This window comes from Macaca fascicularis, chromosome 8 (assembly GCF_037993035.2).
Source record: "Macaca fascicularis isolate 582-1 chromosome 8, T2T-MFA8v1.1".
Classification (NCBI taxonomy): Eukaryota; Metazoa; Chordata; class Mammalia; order Primates; family Cercopithecidae; genus Macaca; species Macaca fascicularis.
Window position 1 is genome coordinate 57,351,186 of NC_088382.1, and position 26,905 is coordinate 57,378,090.

Sequence of the window (26,905 nt, forward strand, 5' to 3'; positions counted from 1 at the left end):
TTTAAAGTTTGTTTTATCTGTTATAAAAATAGCTACTCCTGCTCACTTTTGGTGTTCATTTGCATGGAATGTCTTTTTCCACCCCTTTACCTTAAGTTTATGTGAGTCCTCATGTGCTAGCTAAGTCTCTTGAAAGGAGCAGATACTTGATTGGTGAACTCTTATCCATTCTGCTAGTCTGTTTCTTTTAAGTGGAACATTTAAACCATTTGCACTCAACATTAGTATTGAGATGTGAGGTACTATTTCATTCATCATGCTGTTTGTTGGCTGTATACCTTGGTGCCTTTTTAAATTATTGTATTTTTGTTTTATAGGTCCTCTAAGACTTATGCTTTAAAGAGGTTCTGCTTTAATGTGTTTCTAGGGTTTGTTTCAAGATTTAGACCTCCATTTGGCAGTTCTTTTAGTGCTAGCTTGGTAGTGGCGAATTCTCTCAGCATTTGTTTTTCTGAAAAAGACTGTATCTTTCCTTCATTTATGAAGCTTAATTTCACTCAATACAAAATTCTTGGCTGATAATTGTTTTGTTTAAGGAGTCTGAAGATAGGGCCCCAATCCCTTCTATCTTGTAGGGTTTCTGCTGAGAAATCTGCTGTTAATCTGATCAGTTTTTCTTTTTAGGTTATCTGGTACTTTTGCCTCACAGCTCTTAAGGTTCTTCATTTTGATTTAGATAACCTGGTGACAGTATGCCTCGACGATGATCTTTTGTGATGAATTTCCCAGATGTTCTTTCTTGTATTTAGACGTCTAGATATCTAGCAAGGACAGGGAAGTTTTTCTTGATTTTCCCCCAAATATGTTTTCTAAATTTTTAGATTTTTCTTCTTCCTCGGGAACACCAGTTATTCTTAGGTTTGGTCATTTAACAGAATCCCAAACTTCTTGGAGGCCTTGTTCTTTGCTTTAGATGGAGTCTCACTCGGTCATCAGGCTAGAGTACAGTGGCACAATCTCGGCTCACTCCCGGATTCAAGCTATTCTCCTGCCTCAGCCTCCCAGGTATCTGGGACTACAGGCACGTGCCACCACGTCCAGCTAATTTTTGTATTTCTAGTAGAGATGGGGTTTCACCATGTTTACCAGGATGGTCTCAATTTCTTGACCTCATGATCTGCCCACCTTGGCCTCCCAAAGTGCTGGGATTACAGGCGTGAGCCACTGTGCCCGGCCTGTTTGTTTTTTTGTTTTTGTTTTTTTGTTTTTTTGTTTTATTCTTTTTTCTTTCTCTTTGATGTACTGGGTTAATTCAAAAACCTTGTCTTGAAGCTCTGAGATTCTTCTACTTGTTCAGTTTTATTGCTGAGACTTCCCAGAACATTTTGCGTTTCTCTGTTTTATTTCCTGAAGTTGTGATTTTTTTTTTAAACTTATGCTATCTATTTCACTGAAGATTTCTCCCCTCATTTCTTGTATCATTTTTTAAATTTCCTTAAATTGGACTTTATCTTTCTCTGGTGCCTCCTTGATTAGCTTAATAATTGGTATTCTGAATTCTATTTTAGGTAAATCAGAGATTTCTTCTTGGTTTGGATCCCTTCCTGGTGAGCTGGTATGATTTTTGGGGAGTGTTAAAGCACCTTGTTTTGTCGTATTACCAGAATTGTTTTTCTGATTTTTTTGTTATTTGTGTAGGCTGTGTCAGAGGGAAGATCTGGCACTCAAGGGTGCTGTTCAGATTCTTTTGTCCCATAGGATGTTCCCTTGATGTAGTGCTCTCTGCCTTTTCCTAGGGATGTGGCTTCCTGAGAGCCAAGCTGTAGTGATTATTATTTCTCTTCTGGATCTAGCCATTCAGCAGGGCTGCCAAACCCTCGACTGCTACTGAGAGTTGTCTGCAGAGTCCTATAATGTGAACTGTCTTGAGGTCTCTCTGCCAATGATACCAACACAGTATTTAGGGTGTCTCTTGGGTCCTGAAGAAGCAATCTGCTTCCTTCAGAGGGTCTGTGGATTCTCTTGGCTTTCCTGGTATATTCCTGCAGTAGTTCTGGAGCAAAAGTTCATGATGTGAGTCTCTGTGAGCTGCCCTGTCTGTCCGAGTAAGGGCTGCAATCTAGTCCTGCCTGCTGTCCATCATTTTCCCCCAAAATCTCCAAGAAGAAATTATGGAGATGAATGAAAACAAAAACATAATGTACCAAAACTTACACAATGACATGAAAGCAGTATGAAGTTGGAAATTTATGGATGTAAATACATATATTGAAGAAGAGAAAGATAGTAAATCAGTAACTTATCTGTACATGTTAAGGTACTAGAAAAAATGAAGGCAAACTAAATGCAATGCTAGCAGAAGGATGGAAATAATAAAGATTAGAGTGGAGATGAAAGAGCACAAACATAAGAGAAAATCAGAGAACATTTCTAAAAACATCACATCTTTGCAGGAGTCAGCAAAATAGACCAAACTTTAGCTAGATTGACCAGGAAGAAAACTGGTCAAATTAATAGAATCAAACTGAAGAAGAGACTGTTACTGATTTTACAGAAATGAAAAGGATTATATGAGAATCCTATGAATAACTGAACACCAACAAATTGGGTAACCTAGATGAAATGAACAGTTTTCTACAAAAACAGTCTGCAAGAACTGACGCATGAAGAAATTAAACATCTGAATAGACCTATAACTGGTAAGGATATTAAATCGGTAATAAAAAACATTCCAGTGGCTGGGCGTGGTGGCTCGCGCCTGTCATCCCAGCACTTTGGGAGGCCAGGGTGGGCAGATCACGAGGTCAGGAGATCAAGACCATCCTGGCTAACACGGTGAAACCCCATCTCTACTAAAAAATACAAAAAACTAGCCGGGCGAGGTGGCGGGCGCCTGTAGTCCCAGCTACTCAGGAGGCTGAGGCAGGAGAATGGCGTAAACCCGGGAGGTGGAGCTTGCAGTGAGCTGAGATCCGGCCACTGCACCCCAGCCTGGGCAACAGAGCAAGACTCCGTCTCAAAAAAAAAAAAAAATCTTCCAATGAAGAAAGACTCAGTATCAGATGGATTCATGAGTAAATTCCACCAAACATTTAAAGAAGAATTACCACCAGTTGTTCTCAAATTCCTCCCAAAAATTGAAAGAAAAGGACCACTTCCTAACTCATTCCCTGAGGCTAGTATTACCCTGGTAACAAACTAGACAAAAATTTTACAAGAAAACTGGAGACCAATATCCCTGATGAATATTGAAAAAAATCCTCAACATTCTAGCAGATTGTATCGAGCAGCATATTAAAAGAGTTATACCCCATGTCCAAATGGGATTTCCCAGAATACAAGGATAGTTCACAAAAAGCAATCCATGTAATATACCCTATTAATGGAATGAAGGAGAAAAACCATACAATTGTTTTAATTGATGCAGAAAAAGCATTTGACAGAATCCAACACTTTATGATAAAAACACTCAACAAACTGGGAGCATAAGATTACTTCCTCAACCTAACATAGAGCAGTTATGAAAAACCCATAGCTAACATACCAAATGATGACAACTTAGAAGCTTTCCCTCTAAAATCAGAAACAAAACAAAGATGGTTGCTTTCACCATTTCCATTTAAGATAGTATCAGAAGTTCTGGCCAAAGCACTTAGGCAAGAAAAAGAAAAGAATCTAGATTGGAAAGAAAGACATAAAATTATCTCTATTCAGAGATGGCATGACCCTATATGTAGAAAACCCTAAAGATTATACACACACACACACACACACAGAGAGAGAGAGAGAGAGAGCAAGTTAGTAAATTGAGGAAAGTTGCACAATGCAGATTAATACACAAAAATTAGTTGGATTTTTATCAATAGCAGTGGGTAATCTAAAAAATGAATTTAAGTAAACAGTATCAACTACAGTAGCGTATTTTTAAAACAACTTAGGAAAATAAATTTAACCAAGTAGATGCCAGACTTTTACAGTAAAAACTACAAAACAGATTTGGGCAAGATGGCCAACTAGATGCAGCTAAGGTAGAACAGCTGTCACCAAGGAACCGGGAAGACCTGGTGTATTCCTAACAGATCTTGAGAGGGAAGGTACTCACAGTGGATGGAAGGAAGAAACAGAAGCTGGGCTGAAGGGATAGGAAGCTGGGAACCCGGCACAGGGCTACTGCATACTGGGACTCCTTCCTAGCCCCCAGTGATTCTGGGGGAATGGCTGAGTTGGACTGACAGGCAGCAACCTGCTCTCACCATAAGCCTCTGGAATCCCAGGAGGCAAAGACCCCTTTTGTCCTCGCCTCACCTCGCCCCGCCCTGCCCCACCTTGCCTCTTTTTTCCTTTGCTTTTTTTTCTTTTATTTTTTCTATTTTGAGAAGGAATCTTGCTCTGTTGCTCTCTCTCTCTCTCACCCAGGCAGGAGTGTCTTGGCAAAGTTTCGCCTCACTGCAACCTCAGCCTCCTGGGTTCAAGTGATTCTCCTGCCTCAGCCTCCCAAATAGCTGGGACTAGAGGCATGCACCACCACGCCTGGCTAATTTTTCTATTTTTAGTAGAAATGAAATTTCACCATGTCAGCCAAGCTGGTCTTGAACTCCTGACCTCAGGTGATCCGCCTGCCTTGTTCTCCCAAAGTGTTAGGATTATGGGCATGAGCCACTGGGCCTGACCACTCAACATTCTTAAAGAAAGAAATTCCAACCAAGAATGTCGTATCCAGTCAGACTAAGCCTCATAAGTGAAGGCAAGTAGGATCCTTTTCAGACAAGCAAATGCTGAGGGAATTTGTTACTACCTGACCTGACTTACACGAGCTTCTGAGGCAAGCACTAAATATCTAAAGGAAAGACCATTATCAGCCACTACCATAAGATATTTAAGTACAGAGCAGTGACATTATAAAGCAACCAGACAGGTCTACAAAATAACCAACTACCTTCGTGATGACAGGATCAAATCCACACATATCACTACAAACCTTGAATGGAAACAGACTAAGTGCCCAAATTAAAAGGCACAGAGTGGCAAGCTGGATAAAGATTCAAGGCCTAATAGACGGCTGGGCACCAGTGGCTCACTGTAATCCCAACACTTTGGGAGATCAAGGCTGGCGGATCATTTGAGATCAGGAGTTTGAGACCAGCCTGGCCAACATGGTGAAACCCCATCTCTACTAAAAATACAAAACAATTAGCTGGGTGTGGTGACATATGTCTGTAATCCCAGCTACTGAGGGAGACTGAGGCAGGAGAATCTCTTGAACCTGGGAGATGGAGGTTGCAGTGAGCCAGGATCGCACCACTGCACTCCTGCCTGGGCAACAGAGCAAGACTCCGTCAAAAAAAAAAAAAAAAACACCCAGTAGTATGCTGTCTTCAAGAGACCCATCTCACATGCAGTGACACCCATAGGCCCAACATAAAGGGATGAAGAAAAATCTACCAAGCAAATGGAAAACAAAAAGGGCAGGAGTTGCAATCCTCATTTCAGACAAAATGACTAAACCAACAAAGATCAAAAAAGATAAAGAATCACATTACATAATGGTAAAGGGTTCAATTCAACAAGAAGACCTAACTACCCTAAATATATATACACCCAACACAGGAGCACCCAGATCCATAAAGCAAGTTCTTGGAAACCTTCAAAGAGACTTAAACTCCCACACAATAGTAGTGGGAGATTTCAACACCCCACTGACAATATCAAACAGATCATCGAGGCAGAAAATTAACAAAGATGTTCAGGACCTAAACTCAGCCCTGGGTCAGATGGACCTGATAGAGATACAGAACTCTCCACCCAGAAGCTACCAAATATACATTCTTCTCATTATTACATAGCACATACTCTAAGATTGACCACATAATCAGACATAAAACACTCCTCTCTAAATGCAAAAGAAATGAAATCATAACAGCCATTCTCTCAGACCACAGCACAATCAAATTAGAAATCAAGGCTAAGAGATTTGATCAAAACCATACAATTACACGTAAATTGAATAATCTGCTCCTGAATGATTTCTGGGTAAATAACAAAATTAGAGCTGAAATCAAGAAGTTCTTTGAAACTAGTGAGAACAAGGATACAGCATACCAGAATCTCTGGGACACAGCTAAAGCAGTGTTAAGAGGGAAATTTGTAGCACTAAACACTCACATCAAAAAGTTAGAAAGATTGACTAGGTTCAGTGGCTCACGCCTGTAATCCCAGCACTTTGGGAGGCCAAGGCAGGCAGATCATTTGAGGTCAGGAGTTCAAGACCAGCCTAGTTAACATGGCGAAACCCCATCTCTACGAAAAATACCAAAAAAAAAAAAAAGAAAAAGTTCAATTTAACAACCTGACATCACAACTAAAAGAACTAGAAAACCAAAAGCAAACCAACTCAAAACCTAGCAGAAGATAAGAAATAACCAAAATCAGACCTGAACTGAAGGTGATCAAGACATGAAAAACCGAAACATCAGTGAATCTTGGAGTTGATTTTTTTGAAAAAAAAATTAATATAATAGACTGCTAGCTAGACTAAATAGAAGAAAAGAGAGGATCCAAATTAATACAATTAGAAATCACAAAAGTGATGTCACCACTGACCCCACAGAAATACAAATAACCATCAGAGAATATTATGAACATTTCTATGCAAAGAAACTAGAAAATGTAGAGGAAATGGATAAATTCCTGGATGCATACTCCCTCCCAGGACTGAACTAGGAAGAAATTGAATTCTTGAACAGACCAGTAGTGAGCTCCAAAATCGAGTCAGTAATAAATACCCTGCCAACCAAAAAAAGCCCAGGACCAGACAGATTTGCAGTTGAGTTCTACCAGATGTACAAAGAAGAGCTGGTATCATTCCTACTGAAACTATTCCAAAAAATTGAGGAGGAGAGATTCATCCCCATCTCATTCTGTGAGGCCAGCATCATGCTAATATCAAAACCTGGCACAGACACAACAAAAAAGAAAACTTCAGGCCGATATTTTTGATGAACATCGATGCAAAAATCCTAAACAAAATACTACCAAACTGAATCCAGCAGTATATCAAAAAGCTTATCCACCATGATCAAGTTGGCTTTATTCCTGGGATGCGAGATTGGTTCAACATATGCAAATCAATAAATGTGATCCATCACATAAACAGAACTAAAGACAAAAAAACCACATGATTATCTCAATAGATGCAGAAAACGCTCTTGATAAAATTCAAAACCTTTTCATGTTAAAACTCTGAATTACACATTGAAGGAACATACCTCAAAGTAAGAAGAACCATCTGTAAAAACCCCACAGCCAACATCATACTGAATGGGCAAAAGTGGGAAGCATTCCCCTTGAAAACCAGCCCAAGACAAGGATGCCCTCTCTCACCACTCCTATTCAACATAGTATTGGAAGCCCTGGCCAGGGCAATCAGGCAAGAGAAATAAATAAAAGACATCCAAATAGGAATAGAGGAAATCAAATTATTCCTGTTTGCAGAAGACATGATCCTCTATCTAGAAAACCCCATAGTCTTGGCCGAAAAGCTCCTTAAGCTGATAAACAGCTTCAGCAAAGTCTCAGGATGCAAAATCAGTGTGCAAATTCACTAGCATTTCTGTACACCAACAACCATCAAGCTGAGAGCCAAATCAGGAATGCAAATCCCAATCACACTTACCACAAAAAGAATAAAATACCTAGGAATAGAACTGACCAAGTAGGTGAAAGATCTCTAGATGAGTACTACAAAACACTGCTCAAAGAAATCAGAGATGACACAAATAAATGGAAAAATATTCCATGCTCATGAATAGGAAGAATCAATAGCATTAACATGACCATACTGCCAAAAGTAATTTACAGATTTCAATGCTATTCCTATCAAACTACCAATGACATTTTTCACTTAACTAATAAAAACTATTTTCAAATTCACATGTATCCAGAAATGAGCCCAAATAGCCAAGGCAGTCCTGTGCAAAAAGAACAAAGCTGGAGGTATCATGCTACCTGACTTCAATCTATACAAAAGGGCTGCAGTAACAAAAACAGCATAGTACTGGTACAAAAGCAGACACACAGACCAGTGGAACAGAATAAACAACCCAAAAATAAGGCCGCACACCCACAATCATCTAATCCTTGACAGTGCTGACAAAAACAGGCAATGGGAAAAGGACTCCATTCAATAAATGGTGTTGGGATAGCTGGCTAACCACATGTGGAAGATTGAGCCTTGGACCCTTTCCTTACACCATATATAAAAATCAACTCAAAATGGATCAAAAACTTAAATGTAAAACTTAAAATTATAAAAACCCTGCAAGACAACCCAGGCAGCACCGCTCTAGACATAAGATTTAGGCAAAGATTTCATTCTGAAGACACCAGTAACAATTGCAACAAAAGGAAAAAATTGACATATGGGATCTAATTAAATGAAAGAGCTTCTGCACGGCAAAAGAAACTATCAACAGAGACAACTATCAACAGCCTACAGAAAGGGAGAAAAATTTTGCAGACTACACATCTGACAAAGGTCTAATATCCATCATTTATAAGGAACTTAAACATATTTGCAAGGAAAAAAAAAGCCTCTTTTAAAAAGTAAGCAAATGACATGAACAGACACTTTTCAAAAGAAGACATTCATATGGCCAACAAGCATATGACAAAAAGCTAAACATCACTTATAATTAGAGAAATGCACGTCAGAACCACAATGAGATACCGTCTTACACCAGTTAGAGTGGCTATTATTAAAAAGTCAAAAAATAACAAATGCTGGCAAGGTTGTGGAGAAAAAGGAACATTTGTACACTGTTGGTGGAAGTGTAAATTCCTTCAACCATTGTGGAAAACAATATTGCCATTCCTGTGGAAAGCAGCATTGCCATTCCTCAAAGAGCTAAAATCAGAACTCTAATTTGACTCAGAAATCCCATTACTGGGTATATATACCCAAAGGAATATAAATCATTCTACCATAAAGACACAGGCAAGCATGTTTGTTGTAGCACTGTTGACAATAGCGAAAAAATGGGATCAACCTAAATGCCCATCAACGGTAGACTGAACAAAGAAAATGTGCTATGTATATACTACAGAATACCATGCAACCATTAAAAAAAAAAATTAGGTCATGATTTTACAGAAACATGGATGGAGCTAGAGACTATTATCCTAAGCAAACTAATGCGTGAACAGGAAACCAAATACCACATGTTCTCACTTATAAGTGGGCACTAAATTATAAGAACACCTTGACACATAGAGAGGAACAACAGACATGGTGGCCTACCAGAGGGTGGGTGGAAGGAGGAAGAGGATCAGGAAAAATAACTAATGAGTAGTAGGCTTAATACCTGGGTGATGAAATAATCTGTACAACAAATTTCTATTATATGTTACCTATAAAACAAACCTGTACATGTACCCCTGAACTTAAAAGGTAAAGAAGAAAACTACAAAACATTGCTGAAAGAAATTAAGGAAGACATAAATAAATATAAGGGCATCCCATGTTCATGAATTTCAGGCTTTAATATTGTTAAGGTGCCAGTATCCTAGCAAGCAATCTACAGGTTCAATGCAATCCCTATCAAAATTCCAACAGCATTTTTGTAGAAAATCTATTCGAATATTCCTATGGACTATCAGCAGACCTCAAGTAGCCAAAATAATTTTGAAAATGAAGAACAAATATGTAGGACTCACAATTCCTGATTTCAAATCTTAATATAAATCTACAGCAATTAAAACACTAGGGTGCTTGCCAGGCACAGTGGCTCACGCCTGTAATCCCAGCACTTTGGGAGGCCGAGATGGGCGGATCATGAGGTCAGGAGATCGAGACCATCCTGGCTAAGACGGTGAAACCCCATCTCTACTAAAAATACAAAAAAATATTTTGCCAGGTGTGGTGGCGGTCGCCTGTAGTCCCAGCTACTCGGGAGACTGAGGCAGGAGAATGGTGTGAACCTGGGAGGCAGAGCTTGCAGTGAGCTGAGATGGTGCCACTGCACTCCAGCCTGGGTGACAGAGCAAGACTCTGTCTCAACAACAACAACGGAACACTAGGGTAATAGTATAAGGAGAGAGATAGAGATCAATGGCATAGAATTAGACGGCCCACAAATAAGAACTCTTACATATATGGTGAAGTGAGTTTCATTTTTGTTTCTTGCTTTTGTTTTTGTTTTTTGTTTTTTGTTTTTAGATGGAATCTTGCTCTGCCGTCCAAGCTGGAGTGCAGAGACACAATCTCAGCTCACTGCAACCTCTGCCTCCCAGATTTAAGCAGTTTTCCTGCCTCAGCCTCCCAAGTAGCTGGGATTACAGGCACCCACCACCACGCCTGGCTAATTTTTGTATTTTTATAGAGACAGGGTTTTACCATGTTGCCCAGGCTCGAACTCCTGACCTCAGGTAATCTGTTCACCTCAGCCTCCCAAACTGCTGGTCAGTTCCGAGCTACCACGCCTGACCATGAAGTGAGTTTTGACAAGGGCACTATGATCATTCAATATGAAGAACAGTCTTTTTCAACAAATGGGAAAGTTGGAAATCCCTGTGCAAATTAATGACATTGAACCCTTGTTTTACACCATATACAAAAATCAACTTAAAATAGGTTAAAGACTGAAACTCTTAAGAGCCAAAACTATAAAACAATTAGATGAAAATATAGGGGAATGTCTTGATGACACTGGATTTGGCAGTGATTTGTTGGATATGACACCAAAAGCACAGGCAACAAAGGAGAAAAATAGATAAGTTGAACTTTATCAAAATTTGAAAGTTTCCTGCATCAAAAAACACTCTCAGAAGAGTGAAAAGTCAACCCATACAGTGTGAAAAGATTTTCAAATTGTGTATCTGCTAATGGATTACTATCCAGAATATATAGGGAACTCTGATAGTTCAATGTCAAAAAAAAAAAAAAAAAAAAAAAGCCCAGTTCAAAAACAAGCAAAGGATTATAATGGACATTTATCCAAAAAAGATACACTAATTGCCAGTAAACACATGAAAAACACTCCACATCGTTAGTCATTAGGGTAATGCAAATCAAAGCCACAATGAGATACCACTTTTTGATCAAAGACCACTGAGAATAAAAATTGTTGGCAAAGATGCAGAGAAATTGGAATGCTTTTGCACTTCTGCTGGAAATATAAGAAGGCACAATTACTAAGGAAAACAGTTCAGGAAATGAAAGTGTTCTGGAAATAGATAATGTTGAAGGTTATATATAATATCATGTATATACTTAATGCCTCAGAATAGTCCACTTAAAATGGTCAAAATGATGATATGTTTTATGACAATAAAAATGGATATAAAAAGAGAAGGGAGCAATTAAAAGTTATTATTGGCTACTTCTTCTCTGGTGTTTGTTTCAGTTCATAAATTAGTTTTGTAACCCAAATTCATACTTGTGTAGTACATTTACAATAAAATATTTAGTAAAACTAAATAGTTTACAATAAAATATTTAGTAAAACTTAGTTCTCATATTAGGAATGGGTATATTGAATTAAGGGCAATAATTCCTTTATTGTAATGTCTGTGAGTGCACAAGGTTCCAAAATGCCAGTTATGCTCCAACTGATTAATTATTAGACTTATAAATAGTATAAGAGTGGTGATTGCAAACTTTTACATTCATGTTCACTGTATGCCAGTACAGTGCCCAATTCCTGAATCTCCTTTAACCTTGCAGCAACCCTCAGAGTTATTCCGTATCTTCCCCCATTTTCTATATAGTCTCCCTGAAAGTAGTAAATGCTGCACAGGAAGGCTGCAGTCAAGGCCTTGCCGTATTGAACAAAGCTGCAGCTTGTTGCAGACATCCGTGTACAAGTCTGCTGCTCTGGGGCTAACCCCTCCTTCACATTCTGTCCTAGGAGAGATTGGGATGATGACTGTCTCCCTGCAAGGTCTGATCATGTAACTCAAGAAGGCTTGGTGGAGAGCTTGTGTCTGATTGACCTGAAGGGTGGACACTCTGTTGAGAGATGACCAACATTCCAGGAGAGTGTTCTGGGTTCAGGGGCCAGTGGGGCCCAGGAGAAATTCTTCAGATTATTGTAACATAATTTTGCAGAGTATTGCAGGTGTTCAAGGATCAAGTAAAACACTGCTGATATCACACATGCAGTGTAAACTAAGTGAAGTCGTAGAGGTGAAATGTGCTATTTTGTTTCTGAAAGAATGTGAGTTATTGAGAGGATACTGTACTTTTTCTCCTAGAGCACAGTTTATTTACTTTAGAGAATCTAGACATCACTGACCTCAAAATAAGTAATTTTGATGCAACAACCCAAGTAATTACTTGTCAGAGGTATAAGATAGTTTTGATACAGCTTTGAAGCCCTAGTAAGAACTTTACAGTTAGAGCAATAAACTTATGGTTAAATATTAAACATTATTGAATGAATGGAATGCTTCATATCTAATGCAGCCTCTCAGTGGGTCCATTTGTATTCTTTATCACAAAGGTAAAGACTGGAAAAGCAAACAGTTTCACTGCTTAAGAAAATCTTTCCTTTCTGGCGGTGGTCTTCTGGGGGTTGGGTGTTAACCAGCACACCCCTGAGTTACTGGCCTCAGTACAACCTGCGATTGCCTGGATGGCCAGGCTGTGCCAGCCCCTGCACTCTCTCCAGGGCTGCCATCTGGAAGAACACACCACTTAGCACACTCGTGCTTTTGGACACATAACACACCCATCAGGTTAATTATATATATGAACAAAATATTTTATAATTTAATACAGATTTATTCTATCTTACAAGGTCTTGGAAGCAAGCATATTCTCTGTCTTCCGTGAGTTCACAGCGTAGAAGCATAATACGCTACACCCACACATGTCCCAGCTAGAATGAAGGTTTTCCTTACTTTTTCTAGCTTATTTTCTTTTTTCAACATAATCTATAAGCTAAAGGCAAAGGATTAGGATAGAGGTGGCCTTTGACTTGGCTTGTTCTCAAAATGATAAGGGCTTATTATGACCACCTAGGGTTCCCATCGTGTCTCCTTGCTTTGTGGGCTCTGTTAATTCTTCCTGGAGTAGCCGTTCCCACCACTGGTCTGCCTGAAAAGCTCATAATTCTTCTGCTCCTTTTCTTTGTACCTTCACTGCCATCGTTTTCCCAACGCTGGACATACTTGGTCCCTCTGTTCTGCGTGGCACCATGGGCCTTCCACACGCATCTATTTTAGCACATTCAATAGGATCTGTGGTTGCATGTCTGCCTTTTTTCTACACTATGAGCTTCTGGAGTGAGGCAAGTATGATTTGTGGCTTAAGTGGAAATTTTGGCTTTGCAAGACCAGTGTAGCCGTATAGTCTTCATATTTTCTCACAGGATCTATAAATTAGATCCCAACTGATTTGTGAGAAACCCGGAGGAGAATGGGAATTCGTATGCTAGTATTTGCACCTATGAAAATACATGGTTCAGTGGATCTTCCTACCCCAGCTAAGACACAAATGGTTGGAAAGTTTTTATTCTCATCCACAACTTATAGGCCAGAGGGCTTACAGTAGGAGAGGTGGGTGGTGTTCACTCAACAGTAGTGCTCTCTTGCTAAATTAGTGCCAAGCAGACAAGGAGAACACGAGCAGGCATGATCGCTGGGCTTCCAGTTGTTCTCACGTGGGTGAGTTCTCTTTCCAACCTGTGTGGTCATGCTATCTAGAATCCCTTCAGCATTCCTTATTGAGTGAAAAAAAACTGACCAAAAGGAAAAATATCAAACCTGTCTGATGAATGATTGCTAAGTGGAGGTCCTTCTTTCTATATATTTGACCATGAATCCTCAGCATATTATGGAGTATAGTTCTCATAAAATAGGTCTTTTAATTCTGTGTAGAATACCCATGTGTATTCTGAAAATTCAGAAGTAGTATTTTGAAAATGAATGTCTTGTTTATTTTGGGCTTACCTAATAATTTTTCTCTATAAGTATGCCATCTTTAGCTCTTTGAGAGATACAATCTTGTGAGAATAATGCAAAGGGTAAGAATGTGGGAATGCCAGTGCCTATTATTCTAGCCCCAGTCACAACATCGCACTCTCAGGAGTAGTTCTGAGTGTTGGTTCTCTTTCTGGTGGCAGCTCTTTGCCTTTAGGAGATCTGTGAACTTATCAAGCTGCCGTCTGGCACATTTTCTCCTTCAGACAAGTCAGTAATATGAAAATGGAGTTCTCAATTTCTTCCCTTTTCAAAGTTGGCTTCAGAGATTTTTCGGTGTCAACAAGATGAAACACCTGTTTGATTTTATTCCAACATCTAGAATCCTAAGCTTTTTTAAAGAATTGATTTAAGAAATGAGAATTCAGTCCAACAGAGAATTTATTACCTGCCCTCTTTTGTAGAATGTCAGTAGAATTTGTTATTTTCATGTTACAGATAAGAGTACAGAGTTTTTAACTGTAGTTGATTTGCTGAAAGTAGTTACATCTGTGGCTAAGCCATAATTAACATTTAATTCTTTGGCTTTTAGGTCAGCTTGGGTTTTATCTATTGTCATTTTTCCCAGTAGTTTCAAAAAAACAAAGTTATGGAAAGCCAATTCTCTTATGTTGCTTTAAGCTCCTTTAGACCTCTGGTAAAGCAGCTTGATGTTCTGGAAGTGTTTCATAGGTTTTCTTCACCTACTAAGATGACAGGGGACAAATAAGAGAGTCTGTTGGGAGGCTGGGTGCGGTGGCTCACGCCTGTAATACCAGCACTTTGGGAGGCCGAGGCGGGCAGATCACGAGGTCAGGAGATCGAAAACCGTCCTGGCTAACACTGTGAAACCCCGTGTCTACTAAAAATACAAAAAATTAGTCGGGCGTGATGGCAGGCTCCTGTCGTCCCACCTACTCCGGAGGCTGAGGCAGGAGAATGGCGTGAACCCGGGAGGAAAAGCTTGCAGTGAGCCGAGATCACACCACTGCACTCCAACCTGGGTGACAGAGCGAGACTCTGTCTCCAAAAAAAAAGAGTGTGTGTTGGGAAAGGAAGCTTTTTATTTGTACCACTTGAAACAGCAATATTGTCCTCACATGCAGCTCAGAAGATAAATGTAGCTGAGTTCGTATACCTGCACTGGTCCCTTCTCTCCTGGATTAGCAGATCTGCTAGGAAAACAGGCTGGTAGCACACCCTGCCCTCAATTCACTGTTCTCCCAGGGCATGCTCTGGGCCCCTGCTGGGCCCAGAGCATGCTCGGATTAGAGTGTAGTCATGAAAGATAGCAAAGATGTCTGGTCTCAAACTTACTTTATTTTTAATTTCTTTCCTACCTTTCATGTAAAGAAACAGATATTGAGGAATAGTTGTGTGTCAGACCATTATTTTGTAATTAAAATAATCCGAAGATCATGCAGTGATCTTTAAAGCCATGCACTAATTTGAAGAATAATTTTTATTACAATTAAAACTGCAAGTAAAATATCACTTTGATAATCTTTAGGTAATTGGTAGCCTTGTATGTACCTAAGGATTTGAATGTAACTCTTTTCTGTGAAAGAATTATAATAAAAGGCTACGTGTTTCTCGCCTTTTGTATCACTCAGAGAATGCGGTGCTGACTTTACATTCAGTTTTAACTATGAAGAGGAGAGGAAATAATAAGTATATTGGTACCAGAGCCAAGAAGACACACATAAAATGGACCCAAAAGATAAGAAGTAAATGGTTAAGATTTCTTTATCTAAACCAATACACTATTTCCCCCCCTCCGCCCCGCCACTCTCCCCTTTTTGTAAAGCCAGTCAAATTTAGCAGTGGAAGAGTTGTGGGAGGTTTGATACAATATTATAACTGGAAAAAGAAAAGTCTATTTTTTAAGTTACTGATTTCATTTTAATAAAAGGCATAGCACTTAAGTGATAGCACTTGAGTTTGTGATTGAGATTGGACAGGCAATGAGCCACAAATTCCCTTTTCCGCAGCTGTGACACAGCGTTTACAGCTACTTCATTAGGGCGATTAGGAGATATGAAAATGCCATGTGAAAGCACCCAGCATGCGGCCAATAAACAGCAGCAGTTCAATAAATGATAGTCCAGATTGATTCAGTTAAGTTGCAAGACACAGTCGTGCCGTTGTGAGTCACACAGTTCCCCACAGGTAGCCTTCTGTTCCTCCTGAGACACACCTTGCCCCTTTCTCACCTCACCGCCTCCGAGACTCCCTCCACCCCTGCCCAGACCACCCCAACCTGGTCCTTCTGATTCTTTGCTGAACCAAGGTTGTATCTAGGTCACCAGTTCTCATTTATTTGCTTGTTTATTTTGCATCCTATCTTGTTTAAAAATTGATTTTAATTGGCTTAGAAAAATACCAGGATTCACAGAGTGCACAAATCTGTATGCAAGAGAAGCAGCAAGCTGTGTTAAAGTAGGAGACTCGGTCAACACCAAGGCTCAGGACTCTGCCCGGAAACAGATCTGTTAACAAGAAAAGCACAGCAATATCTGGTAGTGACACCTCAGAAAAATTTCCTTATAAGGAGGAAGCTGTAATACAGAAATAAAATAATACAGGAGGACAAATATAATATCCTGTTTAATTAGGATGATTTCTGTTAATATCTGTTGGTACAAGCTGCCAGAATAACAGCTCAGTGAGATTGTAGATTCTGTAGTATTTATTGGCCCTCTTATCATGGGAAAGTTTTAAGCATCTCTGAACATAGTTTCCTAATGAGTAAAATGGAGATTAAAAACACTTCAGGGGCTACGAAAAACTTAATGAAGCATAGTGTCTGGTACCAGAGTCTGTATATAGAAGATGCTCAATAATTTTTTCTTTTTTTTTTTTTTTTGGAGACAGAGTCTCACTCTGTTGCCCAGGCTGGAGTGCAGTGGTGCTGTCTCAGCTCACTGCAACCTCTGCCTCCAGGGTCCAAGCAATTCTCCTTCCTCAGCCCCCCGAGTAGTTGGGATTACAGGTGCTTGGTGACCGTGCCAAGCTAATTTTTGTATTTTTAGTAGAGACGGAGTTTCACCATGTTGCCCAGGCTAGTCTCGAACTCCTGGCCTTAAGCGATCTGCCTGCTTCAGCCTCCCAAAGTGCTGGGATTACAGGCGTAAGCCACCGCGCCTGGCCAATGCTCAATTAATTTTAGCTATTTTATTGTTCATAGTAATTTGTAATATTTTATGTAGTAGAAGTAATTTTAGAAATTTAGTCCTGGAATATTCCTTAAGCTATCTAGAGGAGGGAATAAAAGAGCCAAACTTTTAAGCTGCTGCTCAATAAATGATGGCTTCTTGCAGATTGTCCCTCAGTAAGTATTAAAGTGGCAGTGAGTTTAAAGTTATACTGCTGGCATACTTTCATCCTTTGTTTCATGCAGTAAATATCTTTAGTGTAGAGTGCTGAGGATGCAGCCATTTCAGGGTCTTGGTGGAAATGACAGTCCTGTAAGTAGATAGTTGCCACGCAGGGTGCAGGGGGAGCCTGTCAGGGCTCAGAGGGGAGCATGGGGAGGCAGAGCCCTAGGGGAGGCGCCCCCAGGAAAGACAGCTGTGCTTAGCTGGGAAGGAGGAATTGTAGGGGCTGGCTGCAGGATTAGGGGCAGCAAGGGGTGGGATAACTCACCCAAGTGGAACATTTGAAGGGGAAGTGGTATGGTTGAAGCTAGAGTTGAAGGTTGAAGCTAGAGTGCTAGAAGCACCCAGGGCATGAAGGGCTGACACTTCATGTGAGGAAAAGATGCAGTATGGAAAGCACAAGGAGTACCAGAGGACGTGCATCAGGTCTGTGTTTTAGAAAACCAACAGAAATAATGTGAAGAATGAATTGAGGGTGGGCTGGGCTTCCAGCCTTGGCGACAAACACACCTCTGAGGAGGTTTGCCTCTGAGGAGGCAAAAGGCAGTGAGAGGAGGAGCAACTAGTGGGGTGGTGACAGCGTGGTGGGGAGCATTGACCAGCCACAAGAAGGGACAGGCTTCTGAGAGTGCCAAGGATGAGGATTGGGGTTGTGCGTGACAGTTTCATCTTGGAAGTTTTAGGCTGCCTTGACTGGGAGATGGTGGCACCTTCACAGAGATGGAAGAAGCAGGAAGGACAGACCTCGGTTATGTTTCATTTCTTGGTTGAGTGTAGATGAACTAACTGCTTTAAAAGTCAGCTGAGGTTGCAGAAAGTGAGGAGCCTAAGAGCAGCATGTGCTGGAACAAAGCACTGGGGAGCCCATGCTGCAGAGCCACATTCATCCTAGCAAGGACAGTTTGGGTTCATATGAACACATGGTCACTGTGGTTTAAGTCTTCAAGGTTCTCCTCCATCAAGTAGCAGCATTTCTCAGTGTTCACAGATACTCATCTGTTGATCAAAAAGGAGATCCCAGTAAAATGTTCATAAAGTGTAATTGCAGTGAGACATCAGGTGGACCTTCTTAAACTGGCTATAAAATGTGTAACTGAATGCTTTACCTACGATTATAGCTCTAAACCTGTTGAATATAGGGAAATGTTCACCACAGAACATAACTTTGATTTCTGAGGAATTAATTGGAAGCCGTGTTTAATTAGCAAAGGTGCTTACTCATCCAGGCCATTCTTAGCTTGTGGTAATAATACATGATTTGCTTTTGAGTCGTTTTTTTCCATTTGTTCTTTGTTTTGGTTAGGAAGATACTCATCTCATCCAAAAGTGGTATAAAGTCAGTGAAAAAAAAAATTTAAAGAAAGGGATGTGGGGCGGGGTGCGGTGACTCACGCCTGTAATTCCAACACTGAGAGACTGAGGCAGGCAGTTCACTTGGGGCCAGGAATTCCTGATCAGCCTGGCCAACATGGTAAAACCCTGTCTTTACTAAAAATACAGAAAATTAGCTCGGGTGGTGGTGGGCACCTGTAATCCCAGCTAGTCAGGAGGCTGAAGCAGGAGAATCACTTGAACCTGGGAGGCGGAGGATGGAGTGAGCCGAGATTGCGCCAGTGCACTGCAACCTGGGCAACAGAGTGAGACTCTCTGTCTAAATAAAAAGAAAGAAAGAAAAGGGATGTGGAGCACATTCTGTCTTACTTTGCTGGGAAGTATATTATAAGAGAAGGTTTCCCCTGCTCTGACTCCCATAGCGGGTGCAACTTCTGTCTCAAGGTTATAAACATAGCAGCATAGCCCACAGCTGAATTCCACTCCCCAAGTGAAGTGGGGCAGTCGGGGGAAATGCAGGGAGAGCTGTGCCTGATCCTGTGGCTGAGGTTCTCCTTCAAGTGGTAAAGCAGCCATGAGCAGGGGCTGGGGAGTGGCCTGAAGCCAGCCTGCTCTTTTCAGACCAGGAAGGGAGGGGCCCAGGGCAACTTGTCAGAAAGGACTTTGCTACACATTCTAGTGGAAAGTTCTTGTAGACTAATAGAACTGTAAGTTTGGGGAAGTAAGGCTTACCAGTTTTACAAAGCAGAATAGCTTGTGCTCAAGAACTGAACAGCAGCTAGGAACACTAACAGTTCGAGTCCAATAGTGTTGTGAGAACTACAATAGTTTCTTCAGTGTTGAGCTTTAAATGAATCACAGTAAAAAGATTGGACCACCAGCCAAAAAAGGTGAATTCATCTTATTTGAGGCTCAGGGTGAAAGAAAAAGTAATATAATATCTTGGAGAACTTCTTCCCCTATTTTACCAGTATTTTCCTGTTTAAAATCTACCTAATGAAGGAAAATGTATCCATCCAATACTCATGAGAGCCTGCCTGAGTTCGAGACCAGCCTGGCCACAGTTGAATACTGTGCTGCTGGGCACTGAAGATTTAGAGGTGAATATAAGGAAAAGACAAGATGGATTTAGTGTCTAAAGTAAAAGATTGGGAGGAAAGCAGTTAACCTGATTTAAAATGTTACCCTACAGTGTTCATGGAATTGTTTAAAAGCTATATCTTAGAAACAAACATGTTTGTCTCTTAGTGTGTGGGTTAAGTATTTGATTAGATGAGTATGTCCTAATTGAGTAATCCAGGAGGAAAGGTCCTAAATCCCTAAAAGTAATAGCATGTACTATTTTGTTAAAATGTAAGGCCCGTACTTGAAACTTTCCAGCTCTTCAAAAACGAGGAAATTCCAAGCATTCTGCACTAATAGATAGTGTTAGTGGGTAGTTGATGGATGACGTCAAATGTCAGCATGGTGAACAGCTTCGTTCATATAAACTCAAAGTGTACAATCTGGGATCAAGTGTTCTCGCTGTTCTCAGGGATCAGCGCAGTCTGTGTGCTCCCAATGTGGCCTGACTTGGATTTCAGAGTTTATATGAGGCACAGCTGAGAGTCTGGAAAAGGCACAGCATCTTCTCCTTCCTCTCCAGATGAGCCAAGTCAGCAAGAAGGGTCTCAGCATCTATTCCTGAGGCTCTATGAGAGGTTTCTTCATTCCTTTGTAATGATTAAACCCTTCATTGGGAATGGATTTGATTTGTCATTGTGCAAACTTCAGAGGCTTTAATAGTAATTTTACTAACCTTGCTGGACCTTATTGATAAAAGCAACCACTCTTTGTTATGAAAGCAAAAAGGGATATTGAAAAGTTAATTCAACATAATTGGCAAAGCCAGCTGCCATCATGATACTGTTGAATAGTGATGGTGGTAATGGCAGAAAAGGTGAAGGCTCTTTCTTGAAAGACAGCACAGAAATCACCACTCTAATGCTATCTTTGTGATATTACTGTTGAGTATATGTGAGGTGCTGCTGTCTTCTGACTGACTTCTTGGTCACTATCACAATGTTATGACTGCTATAAGGTGTAATGGTCTATTCTGGTCGTTACATTTCATTTAGGTTTCGTATTATATGAGAAAGATCTGGGAAAACAGGGATATAATTGGACATTTGTATGTATAACGGTAAGTGAAAAACTAAGAATTGTAATGCAGCTCTAGGTTCCAAGACTAATGGTTGGCCAGACGCATTGGCTCATGCCTGTAATCCCAGCACTTTGGGAGGCCAAGGTGGGCAGACCATTTGAGGCCAGGAGTTCGAGACCAGCCTGGCCAACATGGAGAAACTCCATCTCTACTATAAAAAGATAGAAAAATTAGTAAGGCATGGTGGCACATGCCTGTAATCCCAGCTGCTCTGGAGTCTGAGGCAGGAGAATCGCCTGAACCTGGGAGGCTCCATCAGGGCGCACCTGTTTTGCTTACCACTGTATTTCTGGCCTCCTCAGTGTTTGTTTTCAATGTGTATTTAATGACTATGGACAGAATGAATACAAAGAAACAAAAAAAACTTGGAGGTAGGAAAACAATTGTGGGAGATCAGCCCATGTGAGTGACCAGGCTGATTATATTATTGACAAAGTTGACTCTACATAATTGAGTTTTAAAAAAGACTAGAAAGGACTACTTGAAGTTGTTGAAGAGGAACTCTCTGGAGGTAGTAGAGTTCTTAGTCTCTGCTTTTTTTCCTTAAAATATTCAGCTACATTTTAGGTAAGATAGTGATCTGCCTTCAATTGCAAATAGATGATAATATCACTTTTAATGTAGACCAAAGCCAATATTTTTCATATATTGTTCTACTCAGAGTAAATAATAAATATTTTGGCATGGTTCTTCATGTCTTAGCATCTGTCAGTTTTCATGTGAGGACTCAGTTTACAGGTTATGTACAGCACATGTTAAGCGTGGTCAGCAGGTATTTGTACCTGAAGTACCTACTTCCCTTCTGTTGCTGATATTGTCATGAGCAGTTCCACCCTCAGTGTTTACCTCTGCTTTGAAATCTCTCAAACGCTTATTCATTTTAATTTTTTGTACCCTTTGGGACTCCTCAAACTCGTATACATCTTTCCATTTCTGGCCTAATCCCAGCACTTTGGGAGGCTGAGCCGAGCATGGTGGCGTGTGCCTATAGTCCCAGCTACTCAGGAGGCTGAGGTGGGAGGATCACTTGAACCCGGGAGCTGGAGGTTTCAGTGAGCTGAGATGTGCCACTGCATTCCAGCCTGGGCTACAGAGCGAGACCCTGTCTCAAAAAAAAAAAAAGTCTCATGACTTCGTCTTCTAGATGAGACCATCTCTAGCTGGTGCCTTTGCTTGCATTCTCATGTGCAGGGCCAGCAGACACGGATGGAGCAAATGTTCTCTGAGGCTGTAGGTGCCGGGGCACAGATCTTTTCCTCATTCTACCACCTAGTGAAGGGGAGAAATGACAAGCAAGGCAACTACAGGTGAAAAGTGTTTGGAGAGAGGTTTCTATAGGGCTCCTATCTACGCACTGAGCCCAGGCATAGACTTGAGAGATGCTTCCTGAAAAATAAAGAGAAGTTGGCAAGGTATGAGGGAGGAGGGCGCAGCTCCTGATTCCTCTGACCTTCGTATTGTGGATTTGATACCCCTCCCCAGCTGAGTCCTCATGGGCAGCTGTGTTTTGTTTTGTTTTGTTTTTTTGAGATGGAGTCTCACACTGTCGCCCAGGCTGGAGTGCAGTGGCGTGATCTCGGCAGCTGTGTTTTTAAGAAGCGTTTCTGCTCCTTTCCTTACTCAATCCTGACCTGTAAAATTCCCACTTGCTGGCTGCCCCCTCCCCAAGGAAAGGCCCCTCCGCCCCTCCACAGTGGGTGGTGCACAGAGTCAGGGGACAGGTCTGGGCTTCCCTATTCTTGCTGACCCAGCTATAGAGACCCTGCTCTTTCCCATTCAGGGAGTCATAGCCACTTGACTTTGTGTGTGTGTGTGTGTGTGTCTTTTATGCTTGGGGTTGTCTTTTTAAAACTTTATTTTATTCTTGTATCTTGGCATATTTACTTATTTTAAAGTAAGCCTTGTTTGTTTTTGTCTGTTAAAAATCTTTACAGGCTATGTCATCCAGCTTATATCAACTTTTTTATTTCCTGCCAGTCAACAAGAGTTAGTAGAAAATGGCAGCCCAAGAGGTAAGATATGCAGTCTGTCCACACCCCAAACAGGGCAGGCTAAATGCCTTTCTTGGTTCTAATAAGCCCTGAAGAGATACTCCCTGTAGCACCAAATCATTTCCCTCTGCTGCCCCTTTGAGGTGAGTGTCATCCCAAAAGTAGTTAGTGTAGAGGAATGGATGGCCCATTTAGGATAGGTAGTTGCACAGATTATCTCTGAGGGAGGTGACTAAGAAGCTGAACTCCAAAGATAAGACAAAGGAATTGATGAACAGTGTCATTGTCTTAACTCTGGGATAGGGATTCTGTGAAGGTTAGTGTATGCTCTTTTTTCTAGGAAGAGGATCCCTTTATATTTGATTGTCACAGGGATCTGTGGCCCAGAGTAAAATCAGCAGTCCCAGCTGTATAGACTTTGAGGTTCATTATGGTTGTGATCTGAAAACCTTGGTCACCTCTGTGGTATGTGTCACTGGATTCTAGCTACTTCAGTCAAGTGACTCCTGTGCGTTCTTAGAAGCGAGTATGAGAGAGGATGGGGTGGAGTTCAAGTTTTACTAGAGAAGGCTCTCAAATTTTGATACCCAACTTGAAACCTGGAAAATTATCAAGTACAGCTTCATGTTAAAAAAAAAAAAAAAATGTCGATGCGTCTTTATCAAGTTAGCAAACTATTTCTGTGATTGTCTATTTCCAGAGTAATTTGATTGAACGGGTTTTCAGATTTCCATAGCTGGGGTTATAGGAGTATTCTCCACAAGGGAAGATAGACCGAGTGCTTGACACGTGACCTGACCCAAAGAAGTCACTTAATAAAGTGTGGAATGAGTGAAGGGAAGTTGCAGTTGTAGTTTTCTTCACCAAAGTCAGGAACCCAATAGAAGGAATCATAGCAATGAAAATAGTAACTTTTGATGAGCGCTCCCTTGTCTTTTAAGGGCTTTATACATATCAACACTTTGAGGGCAGATCTCACTGCTCTTTGGAGCTGTTTATACTGTCAAACTTCATATTGATTGAATTTATGGGATTTATAAATCACAATTTAGTCTCTGATTTGATAATTTGAAACGAAAGGGCTTAGGATACTAGATTTCACAAGGCTTTTGTGAGGATCAAATGAGATTATATATCTGAAAGTCTTTCACAAACTGTGAAGTACAGGTGTTTCTAGTAAGTGGCATGTCACTTTGTATGGCTTTTACTATGGCTATTAGGATGTGAGATTGAGACCTTCCTCCTCCCCTCTTCAAAGCAAGGGAGACTTCCCATTTCTAAGGATTTCTTTCACTGTCACTCAGCTTGCCCTGCTAGTTCTTAGGAGTGAAGTGAGATACTTCTTATTTTTCAATCCATCTATGACAAATTTATGCTGCATCTTTTAGTAGGGTGTTCATTTGCATGATTTATTTATGTTTTTACCCCAGGGAAGGGGAAGTGGTATGGGGCTACAGGTGACTGTTGTAATGTTCTCCATTGATAAGACAGGGCCACCCCAGTGAATCTTTTGAGTTGTAACCAACTCTTATTTAACCAACTCTTATTTCAGTGACAGTATTTTTGTAAATGAAAACGTATTAAATTTTGTCAAATGCTTTTTCTGTGTCTATTTAGATGATTCTGTGACTTTTGTTCCTTAGTGAGATGATTCCATTACGTTAATTGAGTTTCAAGTGGTAAAGCAACCTAGCATTCCTGGTATAAATCTCATTTAGTTGTGGTATATAATCCCTTTTATGTGTTGCTGGATTTGGTTTACTTACATTTTGTCAGAGTTTTTGCATATATATTCGTAAGAGATACAGGTCTGTAATTTTCTTGTGATGTCCTTTATTTTATTATGAGAGTGATACTGACCTCATAGAAGGAGTTCCCTACTCTTTTTTTTTTTTTTTTTTTGAGTTTGTAAAAGATTGTTATTAATTTATCTTTAAACATTTGGTAGAATTCACCACTGAAGCTGTCTGGGCCTAATTTTGTTTGTTTGTTTGTTTGTTTGTTTGTCAGAAGTTTTAAGTTACTGACTGAATTTCTTTATTCATAATAGATTTATTCAGATTTTTAATTTCTACCTGTCAGTTTTGGGAGTTTGTGCCTTTCTAGAAGTTTGTCCATTTTATTTCCATTTTCTGATTTGTTGGCATACGGTTGCTTAGTTTATTTCCTTTTAATGTGCTATAGAATCCCTTTGCTTTCTGTAAGCTTGGTAGTGCTTCCCCTCTTTCCATTCTGATTTTCACAATTTGAGCCTTCTCTCATTTTTTCTAGGTCAGCCTAGCTAATAGTTTGTTAATTTTGTTGGTGTTTTCAAGCAACCATCTTTTGGTTTCATTGGTTTCCTTTATTGTTTTCTATTCTCTATTTCATGTATTTCTGCCTAATCTTTGTCATTTTCTTCGTCTGTGTGCTTTAGGTTTTGTTTTCTTATTTTTCTGGTTTCTTAAGATGAAAGTTTTGGTTGATTTGAGGTCTGTCTTTTTTAATATAGGCATTCACAACTATAAATACTCTTCTAAGCACTGCTTTAGCTTGATGTCATAAGTTGTGCTTTGTTGTATTTTCCTTTTTGTTAATCTCAAAGTATTTTCTAATGTCCCTGTGATTTCTTCATTGGCCCATTGGTTATTTAGGAGTGTGCCATTTAAGTTCCACATCTTTGTGAATTTTCCAAATTTCATAGTGCTACTGATTTCAAATTTCATTTCACTGTGGTCAAATAAGATACCTTGTATGACTTCAGTCATTTGAATTTACTGAGCCTGGTCTGTTGGAGAGAATGTCTGTGCGCACTTATAAAGAGTAAACTTTTTACAACTTTTCATTTAGCATAACCGTAGCTTTTAATTTTGCTTGATTTTTTTTGGTAAGACTTGATGGAAGTATTAGTTCTACAAGAGTAAAGGGTTTAGTTTAAATTGACATTGCATGTAAATACAGTGTTTTATAGGGGTTGGAGTATCTGTCTACAGTCCATCTGCTCTTTAGACAGCTGTTGTCAGGCATCACTCTAAAGACAGGCTAGCAAGGAAACTACCTAAGGCAGAGTCTTCATGTGGAGAGCCTGTTCATTATGTTAGTTTAATAAAGGGAATTGTGGCAGTGCTTCGTTGCTGAAAGAAGGCATGCATTTGCACAGCAGAGTGATTTAGAGGTACCCAAAGAGGAGCAAATAAGCAAGGTAAGCACTGCTTTCTTTTCTGAATTGACTATGACATCAATACAAACAGAATGTCAAGAATTAACTATAGCTTTCAATGTTGAAACAAAGAAAAAGACCGATGTGTGTTTTCTTATAAGACTAGAGGACGGATGACGCCTTTCCCTCTCTGTCTCTCCCTTGTTTTGGCAGTGATAGGCCAAAGGGAAGCACATTGTTGGCCAGTTGATCTAAAAGTTCCTTTGCATCATTCTGGTAATGAGCAACAAAGGCACTCATTGGCAAACGTTCCATCTTGAATAACTGGGTCAGCAATTTCTTTATCAAAGCAACCCAGGTTAAATATGCTCTTCTATGATCTAACACACTATAATATACAAATCACCATTTTTAAAAGCAACCCAGAACGTTATTGAAAAATAGCTTTTTTGTTTTAAAATAAAGCAGTAATACAAAACAATGGTTAAGTTATGGGTTACAATGAATACTTTCAGTGTTTGTAACATATCCAGATAGTCTCTAGGAAGACTGTCTGTATTCTGACTATAAAAATAGGACCAAGTTTTTTTGACTGTTACTGCTGGTATATGCTAGATACTCTGTGCTATTTTCTGGGCTTTTCCTTTGCTGCCTAAGGGAGAGAATGTCACATCTATCAGGTCAAGACTTGTATGTTTGCCATACCAACTTAGACCTAACATGTTTGCATTTATGTTCAACCAGTCCATAGTATATGATATACTCCATTGTCTTTGCCATAAAAGAAAGGCATAATGTTAAGAATATGTTATATCTATATTGAGTAATTGCCGTGCCTTTACCTAGCTGGTTCATTTGGATCCCAAATTCAGTGTTTCTTCATTTAGCTTTTTGATGACGTACTGAATAAACAGTGTCGCGATATGTACCTATTTTGCTCATTTAAAAAAATATTTGTAATTGCTAC

At 40.0% G+C, this 26,905-nt stretch overlaps 1 protein-coding gene across 47 annotated transcripts in view; it reads left to right on the forward strand.

Annotated features, from left to right (window-relative positions):
- SPIDR (scaffold protein involved in DNA repair) overlaps positions 1-26,905 on the forward strand; it is a 484,346-nt gene that overhangs the window by 220,661 nt on the left and 236,780 nt on the right. For 16 of the 47 annotated variants that reach the window (XR_012416420.1, XR_012416421.1, XM_065519183.2 and 13 more), the window contains one exon: positions 22,743-22,820. The exons of 30 other annotated variants lie outside the window; for them this stretch is intronic. Coding sequence is in view for 14 of the 17 variants with exons in the window: in XM_065519183.2 (XP_065375255.1) it covers positions 22,743-22,820 (78 nt within the window). In the remaining 3 variants the exon portion in view is untranslated. Of the gene's footprint in view, positions 1-22,742; positions 22,821-25,838; positions 25,981-26,905 lie in introns of those variants that run through there. One more of the 47 variants, XM_045399098.3, reaches the window with a different exon arrangement.